The sequence below is a fragment of the Podarcis bocagei genome (genome assembly GCF_964188305.1).
Source record: "Podarcis bocagei genome assembly, chromosome: 12".
Classification (NCBI taxonomy): Eukaryota; Metazoa; Chordata; class Lepidosauria; order Squamata; family Lacertidae; genus Podarcis; species Podarcis bocagei.
In genome coordinates, this window is record NC_138137.1 from 57237861 (window position 1) to 57263612 (window position 25752).

The following is a 25752-nucleotide window of genomic DNA, read 5'->3' on the forward strand; positions in this document are numbered from 1 at the left end:
TCATTGAAGAAATATTGGAGGGCATGGATAGGACGTCCCTGTTTTCATTAGAGAAATATTGGAGGGCATGGATAGGACGTCCCTGTTTCATTGAAGAAATATTGGAGGGCATGGATAGGACGTCCCTGTTTCATTGAAGAAATATTGGAGGGTATGGATAGGACGTCCCTGTTTTCATTAGAGAAATATTGGAGGGCATGGATAGGACGTCCCTGTTTCATTGAAGAAATATTGGAGGGTATGGATAGGACGTCCCTGTTTTCATTAGAGAAATATTGGAGGGCATGGATAGGACGTCCCTGTTTCATTGAAGAAATATTGGAGGGTATGGATAGGACGTCCCTGTTTTCATTAGAGAAATATTGGAGGGTATGGATAGGACATCCCTGTTTTCATTAGAGGAATGTTGGAGGGTATGGATGGGACGTCCCTGTTTCATTGAAGAAATATTGGAGGGTATGGATAGGACGTCCCTGTTTTCATTAGAGAAATATTGGAGGGCATGGATGGGATGTCCCTGTTTCATTGAAGAAATGTTGGTGGGTATATGCAGTTGGAGCCAGCAATGCTTCTGAAAACCAGTTGCTGGAACCCACGGAAGGAGAGTGCAAGCTCATGTTCTTTCCCAGACGCATTTGGTCGACCACCGCGAGAAGAGTTTGCTGGAGTAGATGGGCCATTGGCCTGATCCAGCGTGCACTTCTTAGGTTCTTAAGGGAGGGGAAGTGTCTTCTCAGTGGCCTTTTCATTCTGATTGGGCGTCTCTAGGACACTGGAGGCAGAGACCCCTCCTGGAGAAATAGTAATGGTTCTTGACCCCCTGCAACCTCAGACCACTGCCCCTCTGAGTGCACCTATCTGGTCATTTGGCCCTTTCCCTGGTTCATTCCAGTTATGGAGAGTAAGGAGGCAGCTCAGGGCCTCGGCCCAGTACACCTGAAGGAGCGTCTCCACCTCCATTGTCCAGCCTGGACACTGAGGTCCATCTCCGAGGGCCTTCTGGCAGTTCCCTCCCTGCGAGAAGCCAAGTTACAGGGAACCAGGCAGAGGGCCTTCTCGGTGGTGGCTCCCGCCCTGTGGAATGCCCTCCCACCAGTTGTCAAAGAGAAAAATAACTACCAAACGTTTAGAAGACATCTAAAGGCAGCCCTGTTTAGGGAAGCTTTTAATGTTTAATAGGTTATTGTATTTTAGTGTTTTGTTGGAAGCCGCCCAGAGTGGCTGGGGGGACCCAGCCAGGTGGGTGGGGTATAAATAATAAATTATTATTATTATTACTAGCAGCGCCCCCTTGGCCAGCTTCAGCTGAGATGACCTGACCTTATAGGACCTGCATTGTACACACTGTGTTTATAGACTGGAGATGCACAGCGCATGCAATGTGGATGCTATAGAAGTCAATTTCGGCGGTGCTACCCATTGAGGTTTTCTGGAAACCGGGCAGTGCATGTGTCTGGGTGTGCAAGAGGGGGCCTGATCAGTGGAGAACGTAGAAATACAATTTGTGCCCATGAACGCTGCTCTTTTCAGTGTAAGGTAAAGGTAAAGGGACCCCTGACCATTAGGCCCAGTCGTGACCGACTCTGGGGTAGCGGCGCTCATCTCGCTTTATTGGCCAAGGGAGCTGGCGTACAGATTCCGGGTCATGTGGCCAGCATGACTAACCCGCTTCTGGCGGACCAGAGCAGTGCACGGAAATGCCATTTACCTTCCTGCCGGAGTGGTACCTATTTATCTACTTGCACTTTGATGTGCTTTCGAACTGCTAGGTTGGCAGGAGCAGGGACCGAGCAACGGGAGCTCTCCCTGTCATGGGGATTCGAACTGCCGACCTTCTGATCGGCAAGTCCTAGGCTCTGTGATTTAACCCACAGCGCCATCTGCATCCCTCTTTTCAAAGTGTAAGCAGCAGCAAATAGAAACCCTCCAAGTCTCTGCCCCAAGGAGCTTACACATGTAATGGGGAGGTGTCAGCAGAGGAAGAGCAAGGGCAATGAGGGAGAACTATGCAGTTTTGTGCTTCAGTTTTGGCTCTGAGGGTGGGTTGCTCCCAGTGGTACCAGTGGTTTGCCTGCCCTGGGTGCCTGCAACCCATGCTACACCACTGGAGGAACGTTTTCACCTGGCGCCTGAAGATGTGAAACGAAGGCGCCAGGCGAACCTACCTGGGAAGAGCATTCCTCCCAATGGGGAGCCACCACAGAAAAGGCCCTGTTCTCGTGTTGCCGCCCTCTGGGCCTCTCGTGGAGGAGGTGCATGAAGGAGGGCCTCAGATGAGGGTCTCAGGGTCCGGGTAGGTTCATACGGGGAGAGGCCATCCTTTTGCTATTGCGGTCCTGAGCCGTTTAGCTCCGCACAAAATGAAAACACGTCAGAGTATAAACTACTGAACTAGATGGACCCTATGGTCTGACTCAATATAAGACAGCTTCCTATGTTCCTGCAAAGTGACACTATAATTCCCCATTTTCACCCGTCTCAATTCCTTTTCTCTTCCAGGGCTGCCTGTTGTGTTTGTTACATTCTGGGCAACGTTAAGGGCGACGTTTGCAGACACAGAGTAAGTCTATAAGCTACTCTTTCCCTTTCTTAAAGAGCCCGGGGCTCTATCCCAGCTCTTCTGCCTGGACACTGAGGTCCAGCGCCGAGGGCCTTCTGGCGGTTCCCTCGCTGCGAGAAGCAAAGCTACAGGGAACCAGGCAGAGGGCCTTCTCGGTGGTGGCTCCCGCCCTGTGGAACACCTTCCCAGCAGATGTCAAAGAGAAAAACAACTACCAGACTTTTAGAAGACATCTGAAGGCAGACCTGTTCAGGGAAGCTTTTAATGTGTGAAATTTTAATGTATTTTTAATCATATATTCAACACACACAAAAACAGTGAAAATTTGTTGTTGACGAAGGGCAACTGGACATATATAGGGTCCCATTACCTTCAGTAGCTCAGGGCCTCATCAAATCTAAATTGGGGCTGGCTCACCCAAGAGGCAACAGCCTCGGGCGGCAGAATCCATGGGGCAGCAGAACTCAGTGTAGATTTTTATCCCTCTCTTGTTCCTGAGGTTGATCTTCACTCACGCCTTCTTCCCTGGCAGGGGGTGGGCACCGTTTTGTGGTTCGCCTCAGGGGCCAAAATGCCCTGACTCTCACTTTGGCCTTGACGGTGTCCCTCTTTCCTCTGCAGGTGCTGGGATTTAAGTGCTGGCTACTTCAAATGGGTTATTCAGGTGCCTATCCTCATAGCTGTGATGGTAAGTCGAGAAGACTGGTGTCGAGAGAGGAGGAGAATGGGAGATTCTTAGTCTGGGAGGGGGGCTCAAGAGGAAACAGGGGGTGGGAGCAGGATGCAGCCAGGAACAGTGTGAAAGTTGTTGTTGTTGTTACTTATTGAGTTTGCAAATTTCTTCTAAGCGTTCACTGTGGTTTCTGCTTATTAAAATGATGTACTTTCGAGCCAGGTACAGTGGTACCTCGGTTCTCAAACATGGTCCGTTCCAAAACCAAAGCGTTCGAAAACCAAGGCACGCTTTCCCATAGAAAGCAATGCAAAGCGGATTAATCCGTTCCAGACTTTTAAAAACAACCCCCAAAACAGCAATTTGACATGATTTTTACTCTCTAACAAGACCATTGATTCATAAAATGAAAGCAAGAACCAATGGACTGTACTGTAAAATAAATAAGACAGTATAGTAGATGATAAAAATTAAAAAAAAAAAATCTTACCTGCATTGATGATAATCATTGTTTGGATGGGGGGCTTTTATCCATTTCCGCAGTCAAGCAATCAATCAGTCAGTCAGCAGCTGAACTGGGTTCCACACAGTCACAAAAACAAATTAACTGAAAAAGCCTCAAAAAGAAAAATGCAAATCAAATAGCAAAAACAAAAGCGCCAAACTTAATCCGTTCTGGAAGTCAAACGAAATTTTCAAAAACCAAGGCGTAGCTTCTGATTGGTACAGGCACCCCGAAAACAATAGCCAACAGCAGCATCAGATATTTGGCTTCCAACAAAAGTTCAAAAGCCGGAACACTCACTTCCGGGTTTTCGGCATTTGGGAACCAAGGCGTTTGAGTACCAAGGCATTTGAGAACCAAGATACCACCGTCTTTGACAAATATTCCATCTGCCTCATTAAGAGTCACTTTCACAGAACTATGCTTTCAATCTATTATTATTATTATTATTATTATTATTATTATTATTATTATTATGCATTAATAACATTAGGCAAGTAAGAGGCGACATGATAGAAGTTCATACAATTTTGCACAGCATGGAAAAAGGGGAAGTTTTTCTCCTTCTCTCGTAACTTTAGAACATTTGAACATCCTACGAAGCTGAACATTGGAAGATTCGGGACAGAGGGGGGGAAATAGACTTCTTCAAACAGCGCGTAGTTAAACTGTGGAACTCCTTGCCACAAGGGGTAGTGGTGGCCCAACACCTTCAATGGCTTTAAAAGAGAATTGGACAAGTTCAGAGGGCAGAGAGCTATCAACGGCTTCCACAGTCAGAGGTGGAAATGCACAGTCACTGGAAACCACAGGAGGGGAAAGTTGCTCCTATGTTCAAATCCTACTTGCAGGTCTCCTATAGGCATATGACTGTGTGAAGAGAACGATGGCCTGACCCAGCACACTCTTCTTCTGTTCTTAAATCACTCTAGACCAGTGGTTCTCAACCTGTGGGTCGCCAGATGTTGTTGGACTACAACTCCCATCATCCCTGAGCTCTGGCCTTGCTAGCTAGGGGTGATGGGAGTTGTAGTCCAACAACATCTGGGGACCTACAGGTTGAGAAAGGCTGCTGTAGACCATGAGGACTAGAGTAAGGTTACCAGATTTTTTTTCAATGAATCCAGGGGCACTTTTCAATTTCCTACTAAATAGATGGATTTTGTCAGGGGACTGATTTGTAAATCCGGGGACTGTCCCCAGGAAATGGGGACGTCTGGTAACCTTAGACTAGAGCAGGGGTCAGCAAACTTTTTCAGCAGGGGGCCAGTCCACTGTCCCTCAGACCTTTGGGGGGCCAGACTATATTTTGAAGAAGAAAAAATGAACAAATTCCTATGCCCCACAAAGAACCCAGAGATGTATTTTAAATAAAAGGACACATTCTACTCATGTAAAAACACGCTGGTCCCTGCACCGTCCACCAGCTGGATTTAGAAGGCAATTGGGCCGGATCCAGCCCCCAGGCCTTAGGTTGCTTACCCATGGACTAGAGACTTGCTTTATTTTCAGAAGGACCATCAGTCAGCAGCCTGTTGCACCAAAAGGCTTTGCAATATCGCCCTCTATTTTTTTAAATAACTTTTTATTCAAAATTAAAACAAAACATATTATCCAGAAACATATCATCCTTATTCCCCCCCCATTTTTCCTCCCTCCCCCTACAGAACCCACTCCCACCCCCCAACTTCCCTCAGTTCCAGTCTTTGATTTTTCTAAGAATGCTGTTTTCTGCATGTTACACAGTTGTATAGATCCTCAAACTATTTAGCTGATTATTATCAATAAAAAGTTTGTGAATGTTTATTCAAAACCAGCCAAGGAGTCCAGTTCGCTTTGTTGCGTCTTCAGATACTTTGTCAAGGGTTCCCATTCCTTAAAGTCACAGTTATCCTTGTCCCGTAGCTTATATGTCAGTTTTGCCAGTTCTGCATAATCCATCAATTTTTCTTGCCATGATTCTTTAGTTGGGGTTTCTTCAGTCTTCCAGCCTTGTGCTATTAAAACTCTCGCAGCTGTTGTCGCATGCATGAAGATGTTTTTCAGCTTTTTTGGCAGATCTTTTCCTCAATATCCCCCTCTCGAGTGACCTTCAGCCCTCTCTGCTCTCGTGGGCCTGCTCTGTCTGTTTGTCTGTCTGTCTGTCTGTCTGTCTGTCTCTCGTTCGCTCCAGATCGGACAGAAGCCCTGACAGCAAAAGTGCATCTAAGAACATCTGCGCCAACTGCAATCCGAACATCTTGCACTCATTTCCGTAATGTATTCCGAGTGCAGAACAGCCGATCTCTCTCTCTCTCTCTCTCTCTCTCTCTCTCTCTCTCTCTCTTTCTTTCCTTCTTTCTTTCTCACTCCAAGGCAGCCTTTTCGGCTTCGGCACAGAGAAACCTCAGCCGCGGTTTTCTCTGCTCTACTGCAAAAGAATTCTCCCCCTTTCTCTCCCTTCCTCACCCCGGGGCACCCCGAAATCAAAAGGAAACAAAACAAAACTTGACAGGAAAGAGAGGTCACGTCGGGCTTGCAAAATCTCCCCCCAAAATGTTTTCAAGCTATTGTTTTTTAGGAAATTTGCCAAAAAATCAACACTTCTGGCATGAGTTTTCCTAGGCTTTTTTACCGATTTTCTGAAAATCCGCCCGGACGCTGTTTCTAACAGATGAATCCTAGATAAGTCCTGGAAATTCCAGACCTATGGCAGCCCTAAGTCAAGGCTACCAAAGAGATTAAACGCTAGGTGGACCACAGCTCAAACACTGAATAGGAACATTTGCAAAAATGGTCCTCTGCTCTGGGATTTTCTCTGAAGAACATCAACCCTTCATCTCCTCTAAATCATTGTCTTCTCTTCTTTTTTCTTTTCTTTTTTTAAAAGAAAATCTTTATTATTTTTCACATAGACAAATATACCTGAGTTACATAACATATAAAACGGAAAATGATACAAATCAATAGAAACAATAAATTAAGAAAAGATAAAGGAACAAACATTAAAAAGTACAATCTATTACACTTACATGACAAATTAAAATATGTAACTTCCAAAAGTTCTCATTATACTACTTGTGTTATCTGTATTCTTTGCACAGATTCCTATTATTTTGTCTTATAAATGTATATATGATCCACTAATATATTTTATATCATTCTTGGTTAACAGGATCGCTCCATTTCTGCAAGTATCTTATTATTCGTGCAATACATTTTTAAGTATTCCTTAAATATTTTCCATTCCCTATATATCTTCTGGTTTGACACTCCTCTAATTTTTCGAGTTAGTTTTGCTAGTTGCAGGTATTCTATCGTGAGAGTTTCCCACTCTTTAATCGTTGGTAAGATTTCATTCTTCCAGTTTCTTGCCACTATTATTCTGGCTGCCGTGATTGCGTAAATCATTGTCTTCTCTTCATTGGACCATAAATTGGAAAGGCTTGTGGGCCCTGGCACTTCACCGCACTCATCCTGCCAGATTCCTCCGTTGTTGTCCTGTCTCTTCCACCCTGCCTGGGTTTCGAAGCATCCTTGTGTGGTCCGGGCTAATGTCAACCTCCTCGCGCCAAAGGAAAAACCAGCCCAGCGATTTCCAGCAAGGAAACGGACCGATGAAGAAAGTCAGAACATAAGAAAGGCCTGCAGGATCAGGCCAGCACCCCATTCTCACAGTGGCTAACCACCAGGTGCCTAGGAGGACCGCACAATCAGGATTCGAACACAAAACCTCTCCTGTGGTTTCTGGAAGCTAGTATTAAGAAGCATTGCGTGGCGAGTTCCCAACCCCTCCCAGTGGAAATGAAGACACATGACACAATGATTGAGGTCAATGGGTTAAATAAGGCCACAACTTTATTGGTTACAGGTGATGAGCGGTATTGGCTTAGGCATTGGTCCTAACCGACTGCAGTGGTACCTCGGGTTACATACGCTTCAGGTTACATACGCTACAGGTTACAGACTTCGCTAACCCAGAAATAGTGCTTCGGGTTAAGAACTTTGCTTCAGGATAAGAACAGAAATCGTGCTCTGGCAGCGCTGCGGCAGCAGGAGGCCCCGTTAGCTAAAGTGGTGCTTCAGGTTAAGAACAGTTTCAGGTTAAGAACGGACCTCCGGAACGAATTAAGTACTTAACCTGAGGTACCACTGTATATCTGTCTGCTTGAAGTCCGGGAAGGGTTAACCACCAATAGGGGGAGTCCTGCTGATGCACATCAACTAGGAACTCCCCTGGGGTCACCGATAGGGGGCGTGCCTTAGGCCCTCATTCCCCTGGCTTTGGACAGGGCCACGCCCCCCGGAATCCTTTATCGGACTACCCTTCAATATGTGGAGCAGGTGATGGCGCTACTTCCCCTCTTCCACCTACAGAACTATTCCAATGCCTAACCGCCAGTACCCAGAAAGTTGTGACGATTTGCTACAAGGCAGGCAAAAACCAAGTGGCTGGTGCCAATTTGCCAAGTGGAAGAAATTCCCACCAGGCCCCTCAACGGCGACCAAGCGAGGTCCATAGCAAGGTCAAAGAACGAGAACCTTATAGGGTGGGAGGGTGGGAAAAGCAGAAACAGCTGGCGGGCGGCAAAGAGGGAGATCCCTGGCTGTGTCCTGGTTTAAATATGGCAGGCCACACCCCCAGAGCCAGCCGATTGGCTGGCCAGGAGGTGACGCGATCAGGAATCCCCCCAATTGCGCGGGGGCTGGAAAGCCCGCAACTCCACCTCCTCCGAATGGCGGAAGTGACTTTGCTGCTTCCAGCTGTGGAGGTATAGTCATCCTGGCTTAGTAACCATCGATAGCTCTCTATTCCATCTAAGCTGGTAGCTGTGACAGTTTCCTGTGGAGATGAGTTCCATAGTTTAACGATGCGCCGAGTGAAGAAGGACTTTCTTTTATATTGTCCCGAATCGACTAGCATTCAGCTTCCTGAGTTCTAGAGTTATGAAAGAGGGAAACAAAGCTTGTGCTATCCACCTTTTCCAAACTAGTCTCCCAGATTTTCAAGGTGCATGATGAACATGTGGAATTTCTTTTTTAAAAAATATTTTTTATTAATTTTAACATATAAATTATAAAATGTACCACAAAACTTATCACTTATACAATCTTTTTAGACTTCCATCAGCACCTCTGATGATCCACCGTTTTAACCACTTCTTATGCATTTCTTAACTTTATATTGCCTTTACATCTCTTAAGAAATCATCCTTCCCCTTCTCCATTTTTGCAATACTTCCAATAATACTCCTCACAAAACTTCTTGCAAACGTCGTCTGATCTTCACAAATACTTTTCAAATAGTCCGTAAATTTACTCCAGTCTTCCGTGAATTTCTGGTCCCGCCGGTTTCGAATCCTTCCTGTTAGTTTATCTAGTTCTGCATAGTCCATTAACTTCATCCTCCATTCTTCAATCGTCGGTATTTCTTCTTGCTTCCATTTTTGGGCCAATAATATTCTTGCTGCTGTTATTGCATATTAAAAGAGCTTATATTCCTTTCTATTTATATCACTCCCAACAATGCCCAGTAAAAATGCTTCTGGTTTCTTTATAAATGTATATTTCAACATTTTTATCATCTCATTATATATCATCTCCCAGAAGCATTTCACCTTTTTACATTCCCACCACGTGATAAAATGTTCCCTCTTTTTCTTTACATTTCCAACATTTATTACTGACTTTATACATTTTCGCTAACTTAACAGGTGTAATATACCATCTATACATCATTTTCATCACATTTTCTTTTAGGGCATTGCATGCAGTAAATTTTAAACCTCTTTCCATAATTTTACCCAATCGCTCAGCTGCATATTATACCCAAAATCTTTGGCCCAGTGAATCATAACCGACTTAACCTCCTTGTCCTTCAAATGCCATTCAAGCAGCAATTTGTACATTTTAGACAAAATTTTTGAATCATTATTTGAAGACGTGGAATTTCTGTAAAACTCAGAGAGGCTAATGTCACACGTGCAAAGTGCAGGCTGACAAGGACCAGTTTAGGAAGACCTTAACGCTGGCTTTTAAAGGGGGGAAATGACTCTAGATAAGGCACAAGGAGGGTTCTGGCAGGTTCAGTGAAAATGGCCTGAGTAAAGTGACATTTCAAGGAATCTGGCTGGATGAAGAGATGGAGCGATGGGATGGCAGATGTTGGTTGGCCCAGAGGCTGGAACAGCCATGATGACTTGAAACATGAAATTTATTACAGTCCGAGACCAGCTTGAGAAACACAAATGGAACTACAATCCCAATAACAAAACAAGCATTCGAAACAATATACAACAATGGATTTTGAGTTTAAAAGTGTGATAGGCGTTGTTGTTGTTGTTTAGTTGTTTAGTCGTGTCCGCCTCTTCGTGACCCCATGGACCAGGGCACGCCAGGCACTCCTGTCTTCCACTGCCACCTGCAGTTTGGTCAAACTCATGCTGGTAGCTTCGAGAACACTGTCCCACCATCTCGTCCTCTGTCGTCCCCTTCTCCTTGTGCCCTCCATCTTTCCCAACATCAGGGTCTTTTCCAGGGAGTCTTCTCTTCTCATGAGGTGGCCAAAGTCTTGGAGTCTCAGCTTCAGGATCTGTCCTTCCAGTGAGCACTCAGGGCTGATTTCCTTCAGAATGGAGAGGTTTGATCTTCTTGCAGTCCATGGGACTCTCAAGAGTCTCCTCCAGCATATAAACACACAAAAACTTTAAGATAGACAACCTTAGAGAAATGACCCAGAGTCGCCTGTGGATCCTAGTTTGGGAATTTTCTTAACAAACGAGACTGAATCAGGGGATGGTCTGCGCCTACAGATCTGTGCGCAGAATCTGGTGAAAATCCGGGTCGTCTTATGGTCTCTGCCTAACCAAGATGATTTATTTTTTCCTATAAATGATGTAGAATCATAGAATCATAGAATCATAGAATCATAGAGTTGGAAGAGACCACAAGGGCCATCGAGTCCAACCCCCTGCCAAGCAGGAAACACCATCAGAGCACTCCTGACATATGGTTGTCAAGCCTCTGCTTAAAGACCTCCAAAGCAGGAGACTCCACCACACTCCTTGGCAGCAAATTCCACGGTCGAACAGCTCTTACTGTCAGGAAGTTCTTCCTAATGTTTAGGTGGAATCTTCTTTCTTGTAGTTTGGATCCATTGCTCCGTGTCCGCTTCTCTGGAGCAGCAGAAAACAACCTTTCTCCCTCCTCTATGTGACATCCTTTTATATATTTGAACATGGCTATCATATCACCCCTTAACCTCCTCTTCTCCAGGCTAAACATGCCCAGCTCCCTTAGCCGTTCCTCATAAGGCATCGTTTCCAGGCCTTTGACCATTTTGGTTGCCCTCCTCTGGACACGTTCCAGTTTGTCAGTGTCCTTCTTGAATTGTGGTGCCCAGAACTGGACACAGTACTCCAGGTGAGGTCTGACCAGAGCAGAATACAGTGGCACTATTACTTCCCTTGATCTAGATGCTATACTCCTATTGATGTGTAATAATGCAAAGCTTTTTTTGCAAACTCTTTGGACTCTTCTCCTGCAATGCATTGCTGAATAAAGTCTGGCCAGTTGGGGAATGGATGTGACCCTCCTTGAACCCCCCACAAGGGGAATTTCTCCCACAACAACTGACCCTTTTAGTAGTAGAAGCTGGAGAGGGGTTTCCAAAGGCCTCTCTCCACAGCAATGTTTCAAAATGCTTTGTCTCTCTTTCTCTCCCAGGCAAATTTTATCCTTTTCATCAAAATTCTCAGAGTCCTCGCAACCAAACTCCGAGAAACAAATGCAGGGAGGTGCGACACGAGGCAACAGTACAGGTAAGTGCTTGGGGCTGTCCTACTCTTCAGGGAGGTTTTGGAGAAGGAGCGTACCAACAACCTATCCATACTGGGACCCGTTAAGACAAGAATGGGGAACTTAAAAAGGTAAAGGTAAAGGGACCCCTGACCATTAGGTCCAGGTGTGGCCCACTCTGGGGTTGCAGCGCTCATCTTGCTTTACTGGCCGAGGGAGCCGGCGTACAGCTTCCGGGTCATGTGGCCAGCATGACTAAGCCGCTTCTGGCGAACCAGAGCAGCACACGGAAACGCCGTTTACCTTCCCACCATAGTGGTCCCTATTTATCTACTTGCACTTGATGTGCTTTCGAACTGCTAGGTTGGCAGGAGCAGGGACCGAGCAACGGGAGCTCACCCCATTGTGGGGATTCGTACCGCCGACCTTCTGATCAGCAAGCCAGTGTGGTGTAGCGGTTAAGAGCGGTAGACTCGTAATCTGGGGAACCGGGTTCGCTTCCCTGCTCCTCCACATGCAGCTGCTGGGTGACCTTGGGCCAGTCACACTTCTTTGAAGTCTCTCAGCCCCACTCACCTCACAGAGGGTTTGTTGTGTGGGAGGAAGGGAACTTTGAGACTCCTTTGGGTAGTGATAAAGCGGGATATCAAATCCAAACTCCTCCTCCTCCTCCTCCTCTTCTTCTTCTTCTTCTTCTTCTTCTTCTTCTTCTTCTTCTTCTTCTTCTTCTTTGGAAGGTGGTGGACTTCACTGGAAGTTTTTCAACACCAGTCAGTTGGCCATCTGCTGGGGATTCTTCAGCTGTGATTCCTGCACGGCAAGGGGTTAGACTAGATGAGCCTTGGGGGTCCCTTCCAACTCTACAATTCTATGAACTTCCTAGCTCTCTGCCACCTTCCAGCTAAGCCGCCATGTGTCTTCTTAAAAGGGTCCTCCTGCTAGCAGATCTCTTAACCGATCACAGCTACATCTGAGTAATGCTGGCAAAGCTAGAGATCCACATTCGTCAGATTGGCCGAGTTTTTTTAGAAGAAAAAGAAGGGTGGGGAGGGAAGAGAGAACCTTGAGAACTTGGAAGGAAAATGTTTAATTTAAAGCAGGAGGAGGGAGTTTGCACCAGCTGTCATTGGCAATAAAAAAAAGAGCATGCCTCGTTTTCCAGCCTCACCGAGGCCTATCATCTACCTATTGATTTATTACACGCTATTTGAGGCTTGTTATTCATTATGGTTTTGGAGGCTCTTGGCTGTTTTGTTTTGCTTTTAATGATGTTTTCCTCAACCTCCAGCCCCTATTCGCTGCAGAAGAGGCCGGGCCTCTGTGCGGCCAGTGCCCCTTCGTAATTGCCTCCATGCTGCGGCAACCGTTGGCAGGGAATTTCCTGCTCCTCCCTCTCCCTCCTCCCTCTGTCAGCATCATTTCCAGTCAGTGTTCCTTCGGGGAGCACCGCTCCTGAATGGTACCAGATGTCCACATCCACTCAGACGTTCTGAGGCGCTTTCTGTTACCTTTGCTCCCAGCACGTTTCCGAGCACAATTCAAAGTGTTGGTGCTGACCTTTCGAGCCCTAAACAGCCTTGGTCCAGTACACCTGAAGGAGCGTCTCCACCCCCATCGTTCTGCCCAGACACTGAGGTCCCAATCCCAGATGTCCTAATTTGTCTCCCACACTCTGGACACCCAGAATGTGGGATCAAAAGATGGACTTTTTTCATTCCATGCTGCGGCATGAGTCAATTGGCTCACACCAGAGTGTGGGACCAAGAATAGAAGTGAAAACCTACCTTGTCTCTGCCCGTTGCTACTCATGGTGCTGACCTTGAAAGCCCTAAATGGCCTCGGTCCAGTAGACCTGAAGGAGCATCTCCACCCCCATCATTCAGCCTGGACACTGAGGTCCAGCTCCGAGGGCCTTCTGGAGGTTCCCTCCCTGTGAGAAGTGAGGTTACAGGGAACCAGGCAGAAGGCCTTCTCGGTGGTGGCGCCCGCCCTGTGGAAAGCACTCCCGTCAGATGTCAAGGAAATGAACAACTATCTGACTTTTAGAAGACAGACATCTGAAGCATAGATTTGATCCACTTGGGAAGAGTGCACCCAATTATTCTCTCCGCAGTCTTTACAACCCTGGACAGCATTGTTTTCCCCCTGACCGTGCAGCTCCCAAACCACACACAGAGACCATAAGTTAATACACTCTCCACAGTACAATGGTAAAATGCCATCAACAGGTCCTTAATTATTTTTCCGGAGGATTCTCAGAAAACATAACCTCTGCTGTGCTCTCTTCATCAGGTCTTTGCTGTTTTCTCCTCACACCTGGATGTCGGTATTTCATTAGGGTTCGTGGTTTGGAAACGAATTTGGCTGCTCTTAACGTTTTCCCTTTCCTCTCTGCTCCCTTCTGCAGGAAGCTACTGAAATCCACGCTGGTCCTCATGCCTCTTTTCGGAGTTCATTATATTGTTTTTATGGCTATGCCGTACACCGAAGTGTCAGGGATCATCTGGCAAATTCAAATGCACTATGAAATGCTCTTCAACTCTTTCCAGGTATGGCGTTCTCTGTCCGCGTTCTCTTCCAAACTCAGAGGATATCTGTGCTTAGGTGAAATAGCCATGTGCTGAGTCAACATTAACTTGTCGTTTCTTCTCTTTCCTAGGGGTTTTTTGTCGCCATTATCTATTGCTTTTGCAACGGGGAGGTAAGTTTCTCACAGCCTAAGTTACATCTTCCAGAGCCCAACGTTGGTGTGGATCGTTTTCCTCCAATCTTCTGGGGAGAAGCGCTGAGTGGGTTGAAAGTTTCAAATGCTCCCTAATATTTGTTTTTTAAAAATACTATCTCCTGATATTCAGAGAGGTAGATCCGAGGAGGCCAAAATGGGGGTGGAGTGGGGGGCAAACCTTTAAGAATCTGTCATGTTGAGTTGCGGTATAAGAAGTTAAGCAATCTTGCCACTGCTGAAAGGATAACCCTCGAGATTGCCGGGATGAAAGGAAGAGGCAGCAGAACCATTTTGCAGGACTTTAAACACAAGATAAAAACGTTGACCTATGCAACTCCTTACCTGCACCTAAGAAAGAAATATAGCTCTCCTAAATGATGTGTTTGTTTAACATATCTGTGCAGAATTGCACTTACCATCATTGTACAAGCATCTTCTCTCTGATGCCTGGATAGCTCAGTTGGTTAGAGCGGGGCTTTGGTAACACTGAGGTTGCAGGTTTGATCCCCGTATGGGACAGCAGCATATTTCTACATGGCAGGGGGTGGACTAGAAGATCACAAGGGTCCCTTCCAGCTCTGCAATTCTATGGTGATGGTCTGCTAAGGTGAAATAGCCTTGGTCCATGTGCTGAATAGTCCCTGATCCTGAATGGGGTAACTGTGCCCCTGAAGGACCAGTTGTGCAGCCTGGGAGTCATTCTAGACTCACAGCTGTCCATGGAGGTGCAGGTCAATTCTGTGTCCAGGGCAGCTGTCTACCAGCTCCATCTGGTACGCAGGATGAGAACCTCCCTGCCTGCAGACTGTCTCGCCAGAGTGGTGCATGCTCTGGTTATCTTCCGCTTGGACTACTGCAATGTGCTCTACGTGGGGCCACCTTTGAAGGTGACCCAGAAACTACAACTAATCCAGAATGCGGCAGCCAGACTGGTGACTGGGAGCGGCCGCCAAGACCATATAACACCGGTCTTGAAAGACCTACATTGGCTCCCAGTACATTTCCGAGCACAATTCAAAGTGTTGGTGCTGACCTTTAAAGCCCTAAACAGCCTCGGCCCAGTATACCTGAAGGAGCGTCTCCAGCCCAGACATGGAGGTCCAGCTCCGACAGCCTTCTGGCGGTTCCCTTCCCTGCGAGAAGTGAGGTTACAGGGAACCAGACAGAGGGCCTTCTCGGTGGTGGTACCCACCCTGTAGAATGCCCTCCCATCAGATGTCAAAGAAACAAACAACTACCTGACTTTCTGAAGACATTTGAAGGCAGTCCTGTTTACTTTTTAAGTTTGGTGTTAAAAACTGGGGTAAGCGGCTGGATAAACCCAGCCAGGGGTATAAATATTATTATTATTATTATTACTACTATTATTACTATTATTATTACTGTGTCCTTGTGTTGAATGTTTATTTTTAAGTAACAAGGCACCTTCTCTTTCTCCTCCTTGCCAGGTTCAAGCAGAGATAAAGAAGTCGTGGAGCAGATGGACGTTAGCCCTTGACTTTAAGCGGAAAGCTCGCAGTGGGAGCACCACCTACAGCTACGGGCCCATGGTGTCCCACACCAGCGTGACCAACGTCACCGCGAGAGGCGGGATGGCCCTGCAGCTCAACTCGAAACTCCTTCCAGGAGCCCTCAACGGACACCGGAACTTGCCAGGATACGTCAAAAATGGCTCCATTTCGGAGAACTCTATGCCTTCCACTGGACCGGAACAGTACAACAAAGATGAGGAGTATCTCAATGGGTCGGGACTCTACAATGGAGACCGGCCAACGGTCCTTGTGGAAGAGGAAAAGGAGACGGTGATGTAAAGGGGTGGGTGGGAGGAATGGTCAGACGTCCAAAGGAGAAGTGACCCAGGAAGCACTGGGTGGTCATAGGAATCCCCGGCCAATCACTGAATGCCGAGGTTCTTCAGACATTTCCCCCCCCGGTTCTTCGGAACGAGGTGTCATGTTCTGCGGGGAAATGCAGGTCCACGATTTGATCACACACAAACACACACACACTTTTGTTCCCTGGCTTGCTCTCTCGCTTTCTCACGGTGTTCATGAAGGCAAGGTCTCTCCAGACCTAGGAGAGCTCGTCATTCCCGGTTAAAATGAAGGAGATCCTCCGAGTTTACAAAGACAGCGCTCTGAGCTTTATCTGCCACAGAAATAGAAGCGGAAGAAGATGTCGTGCGTCACGTTTTGTCGACAAGAGAGTGAAGGGTAGAGCATCATTGTCCGGTGGTGGTGCAAGCTTGCCCCAAGGCCTTCCTGAAAGTGACCGTTTCCCATGTTTATTGGAAAGAAACAGGGTTTGTCATGTGGTCGATCCATCCGAAAGGGGTTCAGCCTAATGAACCCTCATTTCTGGCTGTCGCTAACTGGGGTCTGCTCCCTGGAAGGGATTTACATAGTTGTTCCTCCTTTGATTAAGGTCCAGCCCTCGAAAGACCTGGTTGCATGTTCCTACAGGTAGCAGGAAACCTTTCATCTGAACAACATGGGGTTCTTACTCCCGGTAATTCACTTTAATAACAGCCAAATGGAAGTCATGGAGGGTCCTTTGTCCGATCGGAGCTGAAATTTTGAGTGAAAGGAGTTGGTGCAGTTGGGCGGAAGCAGCCAAGAGCTGGCAGCCTCATCCATTCTGTTTTGTGGGTTGCAGAGGGGGGAATCTGCGCTGCCGAATTGTATGTGCTTTTTTGTCAGTTTGGCTGTCAATTTCGTTGCCGCCCGCCCAGCACAAAAGAATCCTGGTAGTCTGGTGGGCACCTCAGTCATTCTTGTCCTCTCCCAGAATGATAATTTCCACTATCCCTGGAAAGGGAATGTCCTTGATAACCTATTTAAATCGGAAATGTAAAGGCACCCTGAGAACCAGCGGGGTCAGGTGGAAGTGAGAAGGGTTTGATAGCAGTGAGGGGTGAGTTATCCTATGAAGAAGCTTCTCGACTGGCCCATTTTGCAGATCCAGGATGAGAGGGACGCCTTTGGCCTTCTGGATACTGCTAGACTACAACTCCCATCATCTGTACACACCACTGGCCATGCAGAGGCTGATGGGAGATGTAGTCCGACAGGTTCTGGAGGCTCACCCCAGTACTAGATTCTGGGGGCCGCATTTTGGACCGTTGCATTGTTTAGAGCTGCTGGAGCAAATATCTGTACTGCCCAGGTGTTCCATATTCTCCAAGGATGAAGGGAAGTTGGCTAAAAGTCATAGGAAGGGCAGAGGTGATGGTGCGAAGCAGGGGGGGTGGACCCATAGTCCCCACCCTGGTTGGGCAGAGGTCTGCTGGTCACCTACCCAAAAAGCCATGCTGAATATCCTACCTCTGCTGTCATAGCACCTAATGGGGACAAATCACAAGGCCTTTTTGGACATGGTGGTTCATGGTTGTCCAACAGCAGGGCCGGCCCAAGACAAGATGGCACCAAGGACAAGATGGCGCCCTCCAATTCCGCTTGTAGAATCCAACGGGGCTGGCAGTGAACTCATACACAGCACCAACAATGGGACAGCGCATCTCTACCATATTTGGGGGTTCAGTAGGCCATCTTAGGGGGTCCGAAGCAGGCTGCCCTGGGGGACTTAGGGGAATGGTGACAGTTGCTTCCTTGCCCCCAGTATCCTGGCACAGGTCAGAAATTTGTCTACTGCCTTGGCCACTGGCAAAGCACCAGCCTGATCTGGCTCGCCCAGGTAACCACCACTTAAAAACTGGTTGTGCGAATTGTTTCTCGAGATCTTCAAACTCCAGAGATTAGGGAGCAACTCAACCCCATCCACATTTACACAGGCGTTAATCCCACTGATTTCAATGGAGACATCGTCTTAGGATCATGGCCCCGTTTTGGTTGGGAATGTCTGCCCTGCAGACACCTCTTGATTTTTATACCACTTTGATGGTCATGGGCTCTCCTAAGGAATTCTGGGAGTTGTAGTCCAGCATAGAGGCTGAGAATGCTCTGTTTGGGATCCCGGGGCCCTTTCTGAGAACTACAGTTCCCTGGTCAGAGGGAATAAATCCTAAATCAGATTCAGTATGTAGCACATACTGTGTGCCACAGTCAGCCTCTTCTGTCTTCTCCTTTTGCAACCAAGCCAAACTCCGGAAGTAAAAAAACCCCTTTGCTAAACTGCAACTGATGCATAACTTCCAAAAATTTCCAAACATGCTTAATAATAATCAAAATAAATTTTTCTCTTTCTTTCTTACTTCTCTCTTTAATTTTTAAACTTTTAATAAATATTATTTTTTTTAAAAATAAAATAATCTTGCATAAAACAACTAGGAAATCCCATATCTTAAAAAAAAGTCCTATTAAAATGAATTCCGTTTATATCCTTCCTTCACTCCCCATGGGAGCAAATTCTCCAGCACCTAAGAGCCTACAGTCTTAGTTATTGTGGGAGAGAGTTAAGAAGACATTTAAAACTGGCTTGCACACCTCAAGTGAATTTACCTTAATGAACCCAAGAGCAGATTTGGCGAACAAGGAGTGATGGAGATGTCCATTGTAAAAGAAAACCATGTCAGTGTCTGTAAGAGAGCTTGAAAACTGCCTTGGTTTTTTCCCTCCCATCAAGTTGTCTAATTTCTTCTCTCTTCAGCCAGAAGACCCCAAAGGGTCAACGCGCCTATTCTGCAATTTTAAAATATAGATATATTGATCCTGTCCCCAAAAGAGGCTGAATGTTGCAACCGGTATCAGTTACCCAGATTTGCACAGTTGAGCTTATTTTGCATAATTTATTCCCTGCGTTTCCTATTTTGCATAATTTATGATGGCACGGCTAGTCGTGAGGAAGGGGAGGAGCTAAAATGGGTCTGAAGCCCCGCCCACACACATCACTAGAAAGCTTATTCGTTCTTCATTCTGGCTTCTGAGATTTTGCTCTGATTTACCCGGGCACTCTCAGACGTTCAGGGCTAGAAACTTGCTCTCTTTTTAAGGAAAGGAAAGGAAACTGAAATCAACAGGTGGTATCACGGCCCTGTGATTAAATCCACACACACACACCACACTTCCACAAAAGCACAACACACAACTGGAGGTCCTTTGGGGATTTTTTAAGCAGAGGTTCGGTGGCCACCTGTCAGGTATTCTTCCTCTGTGATTCCTGCATTGCAAGGGGTTGGACTAGATGACTCTTAGAGCCCCTTCCAACTTTTAAAGTCTATGATTGTAAGTAAGGTAAAGGTAAAGGGACCCCTGACCATTAGGCCCAGTTGCAGACGACTTTGGGGTTGTGGCACTCATCTCGCTTTATTGGCCGAGGGAGCCGCCGTACAGCTTCCAGGTCATGTGGCCAGCATTACTAAGCCACTTCTGGCGAACCAGAGCAGCGCACGGAAACGCCGTTTACCTTCCCGCTGGAGTGGTACCTATTTATCTACTTGCAATTTTGACGTGCTTTCGAACTGCTAGGTTGGCAGGAGCAGGGACCGAGCAACGGGAGCTCACCCCATTGCGGGGATTTGAACCGCTGACCTTCTGATTGGCAAGTCCTAGGCTCTGTGTTTTAACCCACGGCGCCACCCGCGTCCCTATGATTCTAAGTAGCTGTGAGTTTATACAAAAGCAGCTGGTGATAGAGTTGGGTAGGATTCTATGTCATTGAAACCTAGGTCTGCATCTGTATTTCCCTCTCACTTGCAAGCAGATCAGGGGGTCCTTGGCCGTTCTCCAACAAAATGCAGGGCCACAGCAACCCAAATTGGAAGATCTCTTTTCTTGAGAGTCCTGCCAGGAAGCCCCTTTTTCCAATCAGAACTGGGGGCAAGACATCTGAAAGCTTCCATTGACTCCCTAAAGCTTGCATTCCATTGATGGTCAACTGTCAGGAATTCTGACAGTGGGAGCTGGGTCCCTTCCAACTCTGCAATTCTATGACTTTTCCATCTGTCTTTGGTTTCAACTGTGGAAGGGGTAGCTTAGATGCTAGCCTGACCACAAACATGTGCTACCTCTGAGCGTCACTTCTGATGTCCCCCAATATTGCTATTCGGTTTGTTGTTTTCCCCGTTAAATGGAGATGCACCCACAACTTATTCCTGTGGCAAAATGTAGAATGCTGGAGAGACTTGGAATTGGGGCCACTGGCAGACCAGGTGTGCTTTGCTGGTTGCAGGGAAAGGGCGGAGCACAGGGTGGGTTTTCCATTGCTCCTGGTTGTAGGAAACCCTCTGCCATGTGCTTAAGAACATCAGAAAAGCTCTGATGGATCAGACCCTAGTCTACCATCCTGTTCTCCAAAGCAGGATCTGACCACAAGAGCCCTCTCCCCTTCTGTGGTTTCTAGCACCTGGTATTCAGAAAGATTACTACTTCCAGGCTGGGATTAGACTTAGTTTTTAAGTTGCTCCTCAATCTCCCTACAAAGTTTCTAATGTCAACAAGGCAAGTTCAGATCAGGTCCAAACTCAATTCAACATGCATTTGAAATAGAATCAACCTTATCTTCTCTTCCTAAAATGATGGTGCAGACCACAAGGCAACTGACCTTTGAAATTTGCACGTCTCTGAATTTTGCAATCGAGTTCTACAATCATCACTGCAGCAAACATGTGTATGATTTGGGGGAAGTGTGCTTGAAAAAGCCTGTTTTAGTGGGGGGAAACGGCATCCGAAAAGCATGATGTATGGGGAAATTGCCTTCAAAAACCTGAATCTGTTAGGGGAAGCAAACAGCGAAATGCTTTTGCGAGAACTTTCCTTCTTCAAACAAATGGGCAATTAACTGTGGAAAGGCAATTAACTGAGCTGAGGTCTGCAGAAGAAACGAAACAGAGAAACCACAATGGACAGATTCCACCCAGCCCTAGCGATGAGGGAGAGAGTGTTGGACATAATTGCAAAGTAGCAAGGAAGGGGGGGCAGTTATATAATGAGAAACAAAAGCTGGAAAGGAGGATCCAGCCCAGGGAAGCGCTTACAATGTGTTTGACTTCACACAGCATATTGAGGGCTAGTCATAGAGGGCAGGGGTGTAACACACAATTTGGTTTTCAAGAAGAGGTCAGGAGATCTCAAAATTCAGGAGGAAGGGATGAAAAATGGTGAAGCAAAGGTCCACATGGCCATTGCTAGCATCAAATTAAGGGGCATTGCACTGAAGTCAGTTCCTGTTGTGCAATTCAGTATACTAACTTTAGAAGCCCAAGCATTGTTGTTGTTGTTGTGTAGTCATGTCCAACTCTTCGTGACCCCCTGGACCAGAGCACGCCAGGCACTCCTATCTTCCACTGCCTCCCGCAGTTTGGTCAAACTCATGCTGGTAGCTTCGAAAACACTGTCCAACCATCTCATCCTCTGTCGTCCCCTTCTCCTTGTGCCCTCCATCTTTCCCAACATCAAGGTCTTTTCCAGGGAGTCTTCTCTTCTCACGAGGTGGCCAAAGTATTGGAGCCTCAGCTTCAGGATCTGTCCTTCCAGTGAGCACTCAGGGCTGATTTCCTTAAGAATGGAGAGGTTTGATCTTCTTGCAGTCCATGGGACTCTCAAGAGTCTCCTCCTGCACCAGAATTCATGAAGTCAGTTCCTGTTGTGCAATTCAGTATACTAACTTTAGAAGCCCAGGCATAGAGGAGCAATAATTAGGTGCAAACGGCCCTGAAGCATCCCTTAGCTTCTTCAGGAATGCATACCTGTAGGGAAGCATCATTACAAAGTCTGTATTGGTTGGTCAACATCTCCCAACATGTCTTCTTCTTCTGCTGCTGCTGCTGCTATGGTCACACAATGGCTGTGGACCAGATCATCCAGCTCACAGTCTACATTTCTCCCAAGGGGGTCGCTAGCATCTACAGCAATCATGTGAACTAGCGTTCAGGTCAAGGGTGGCCCCCCAGGACCTAAGGACATAGGCAACTGCTTTACACTGAATCGGACTTATCTGGTTGACCTGGTTCAGTATACTCCAGAAGTAGCCAATGTGATGTTCTCAAGATGTTGCTGAACCTCAACTCCCATCATCCCTGAGAATCGGCCACTGGAGCTGGTGGGTGTCCAACAATATCCATAGAGAGAGAGACCCTTAAAAATCACTTTCAGAAACATCTGTCACCCAAACAAGCAGCAGACATGGTTCAGTTTCTTTTGAGTGCCAGTAAACAAAGCAAAACAAAACAGAGCTGTTACTGGCTATGGAAAAAAATAATCAGGAAAAGGGAATTAGATGAAATTGCTGTAAATTGTTATAGTTTGGAGGTTTAATGTGAAATCAAGCTTGTTGGTGTCTCTGGTATCTTCTATCTCTTACATCGTGGATGCTGGCATATATTACAGATGTATGCTCTGTATTGTTTTATTAATACCATTGCTTTGTCATGGCCTTTGGCCAGAACAATAAACTTACAAACTGAGCTGAGCATCCGTGTTGGCTGCTTCTGGTCTACAATGACCGGAAGTAGCTCTCCGGGATTTCAGATGGGCTGTTCCAAACCGGGAAGTGTCAGCAGTTGAACCTGGGTTAAAGGAAAATAGGGTTTGACTCTGGTCATGACCCATCTGTGTTGAAGCATGGCGTGAGAATGGCCTCTGTGGTTCTTGTTGTTGTTGTTTAGTCGTTTAGTCGTGTCTGACTCTTCGTGACCCCCTGGACCAGAGCACGCCAGGCACTCCTGTCTTCCACTGCCTCCCGCAGTTTGGTCAAACTCATGCTGGTAGCTTCGAGAACACTGTCCCACCATCTCGTCCTCTGTCGTCCCCTTCTCCTTGTGCCCTCCATCTTTCCCAGCATCAGGGTCTTTTCCAGAGAGTCTTCTCTTCTCATGAGGTGGCCAAAGTCTTGGAGCCTCAGCTTCAGGATCTGTCCTTCCAGTGAGCACTCAGGGCTGATTTCCTTCAGAATGGAGAGGTTTGATCTTCTTGCAGTCCATGGGACTCTCAAGAGTCTCCTCCAGCACCAGAATTCAAAAGCATCGATTCTTCGGCGATCAGCCTTCTTTATGGTCCAGCTCTCACTTCCATACATCATGACTGGGAAAACCAGAGCTTTAACTATACGGACCTTTGTTGGCAAGGTGATGTCTCTGCTTTTTAAGATGCTGTCTAGGTTTGTCATTGCTTTTCTCCCAGGTTTGTGGTTCTAGTAGCACCAAATTAATGATGGGTCCAGGCCACTTGTGAAAGAAAGCAGAAGAAGAGGGTGCTGGATCAGGCCAATGGCCCATCTAGTCCAGCATCCTGTTCTCACAGAGGCCGACCAGATGCCTCTTTTGTGAAACCAGCAAGCAGGATTTGTACACATGAGCAACTCTCCCCTCGGAAACTAGTATTCAGAACCATTGCTGTCTCCGACTGTGGAGCAGAGCAGCGCTATCCTGGCTAGTAGCCATTGACTACTCTTCCATGAATTTATGTAACCCTCTTTTAAAGTTCTCTAGGTTGGTCTCCTGTGGCAGGGAGTTCCACCTGCACTGCGTGAAGGAGGACTTTATTTTATCCGCCTTCGCTCTTCTAACATTCGGAGATCCGTTTGCTCAGATTTTCCTCGATAGGAGCGAGCCTTCGTCTTTCTAGGTTTTCCACGTTTGTCACAGGAACAAGTTGGCGGGTACAAGCAGCACTTAATCGGAAGTCTCCCTCGGCATAAAGGAATTATCCCCCCTCCCTCTCCTCGCCACCCCAATCCTCCAAAAAAAGGAAGGGAAAAATGATTTCAATGTTTGTTTGTTTTTTTCACGACAGATGATTTATGACGAATAACATGTGTCTGGAGATGATTGAGCAAAATGCACAAGAATTGTTTACAAACGAAAGACATCCATCCACAAATAAATGAGAGAAAGAGTCTGGCGTGTGGTCTGTTGATTCCGTAATGGGAAATCGCTGTCACTTGAGATTGAAATGCGGGCGGGAGGGAATGTGGACTAGCGGAGAGGAGGGGAAAAGGGATGAGGTTTTCGGTGAGTTTCCAGCAGTTCCGCGCTGGAATTTGCACACAGTTTCTTCAGATGGCACATTCTGCAAGAAGCGCTGAGCCGTGGTCTGTTTCTCAAAACATAAGAACAGAGGGAGCTGCCTTCATACTCCACCCACCTGTTGCCAAACAGACTCCAGGTGTATAGAAGAGTTTTCAGAGAAACCCAATCCCCATAGCGGTGAACTTTCAGATTTGAAAATAAGGTATCAGCAGCCTCACCTGTCCCGGGGACAATCTACGGGATATCTAACAATCCAGGATAGCAGTGGGAAGCATCGGGAAACGGTGCTGGAATAAGGGAATTTCCCACAAAAAAGGGGAACGTTGACAGCTATGGCAATCCCCCCCCCCCTCTACAAACCTGAGGGAATGGTTCAACTCCGAAGAAGCTCCACAGATGATGATGATGATAAAATTTTATTTATATCCCGCCCTCCCCAGCCAAAGCCGGACTCAGAGCGGCTAACAACAATAAAAGTAACACAGTTTACGTAAAATCACAATCAGTTAATTGAAATACAGTGGTACCTCGGGTTACATATGCTTCAGGTTACATGCGCTTCAGGTTACAGACTCCGCTAACCCAGAAATAGTACCTCGGGTTAAGAACTTTGCTTCAGGATGAGAACAGAAATCGTGTGGTGGCAGCAGGAGGCCCCATTAGCTAAAGTGGTTATTCAGGTTAAGAATAGTTTCAGGTTAAGAACAGACCTCCGGAACGAATTAAGTACTTAACCCAAGGTACCACTGTACATTCTAAAATCAATTCAAAATCAAATTAATGGCAACTGGGGGTGGAGACTCTCCTTCAGATCCACTGGTCCGAGGCCCTTGAGGGTTTGAAAGGTCAGCACCAACCCTTTGAATTGTGCTTGGAAACATACTGGGAGCCAATGTAGATCTTTCAAGACCGGTCTTGGTGGCCACTCCCAGTCACCAGTCTAGCTGCCACATTCTGGATTAGTTGTAGTTTCCGGGTCACCTTCAAAGGTAGCCCCACATAGAGTGCATTGCAGTAGTCCAAACAAGAGATAACCAGAGCATGCACCACTCTGGCGAGACAGTCCATGGGCAGATAGGGCCTCAGCCTACGTACCAGATGGAGCTGGTAAACAGCTGCCCTGGACACAGAATTGACCTGCGCCTCCATGGACAGCTGTGAGTCCAAAATGACTCCCAGGCTGCACACCTGGTCCTTCAGGACCAGTCTAAGGATGAGGAAGCTGAGATTAAAGAGGCAGGCAGGTGTAGACTGGCTGAGAGGAGACTAAGATTGATAGACCATTGACCAAAGTTCTGACAGCCTCCTTCACGGACTGTATGCAGAGTGTAGACCAGTTTTGAATGCTTGGAGCTTTTCCTTTCTTTTGTGGTTTCAATAAAACTGTTTGAGAGTCAAGATCTGTGCATTCTCTTCATCCACCCAACCCTCCCCCTCCTACTTAGGATGCCATGACCTGAATCCATCTTTCCTCCACAAAGCCTCAAATGTATCCTTAGCTGTTACCTTTGACCAAATGACGGAGATGGAGGAGAAAGGGAGCATTTAAGGAACAGGCCCTGTCACCGAGCTGAGTTTGTTTAACCGGGGG

At 46.8% G+C, this 25752-nt stretch overlaps 1 protein-coding gene and 1 long non-coding RNA gene across 2 annotated transcripts in view; one reads left to right on the top strand and one right to left on the bottom strand.

Moving 5' to 3' along the window:
- The window catches only part of PTH1R (parathyroid hormone 1 receptor), a 137688-nt gene extending 119266 nt beyond the window's left edge, over positions 1-18422 (top strand). Inside the window, exons 8-13 of the mRNA XM_081163728.1 lie at positions 2500-2560; positions 3182-3248; positions 11443-11537; positions 13922-14063; positions 14174-14215; positions 15688-18422. Of these exons, the coding sequence (XP_081019854.1) occupies positions 2500-2560; positions 3182-3248; positions 11443-11537; positions 13922-14063; positions 14174-14215; positions 15688-16050 (770 nt within the window). The 3' untranslated portion in view covers positions 16051-18422. The remainder of the gene's footprint in view (positions 1-2499; positions 2561-3181; positions 3249-11442; positions 11538-13921; positions 14064-14173; positions 14216-15687) is intronic.
- The window catches only part of LOC308569732, a 317777-nt gene that overhangs the window by 139295 nt on the left and 152730 nt on the right, over positions 1-25752 (bottom strand). The window lies entirely within an intron of this gene.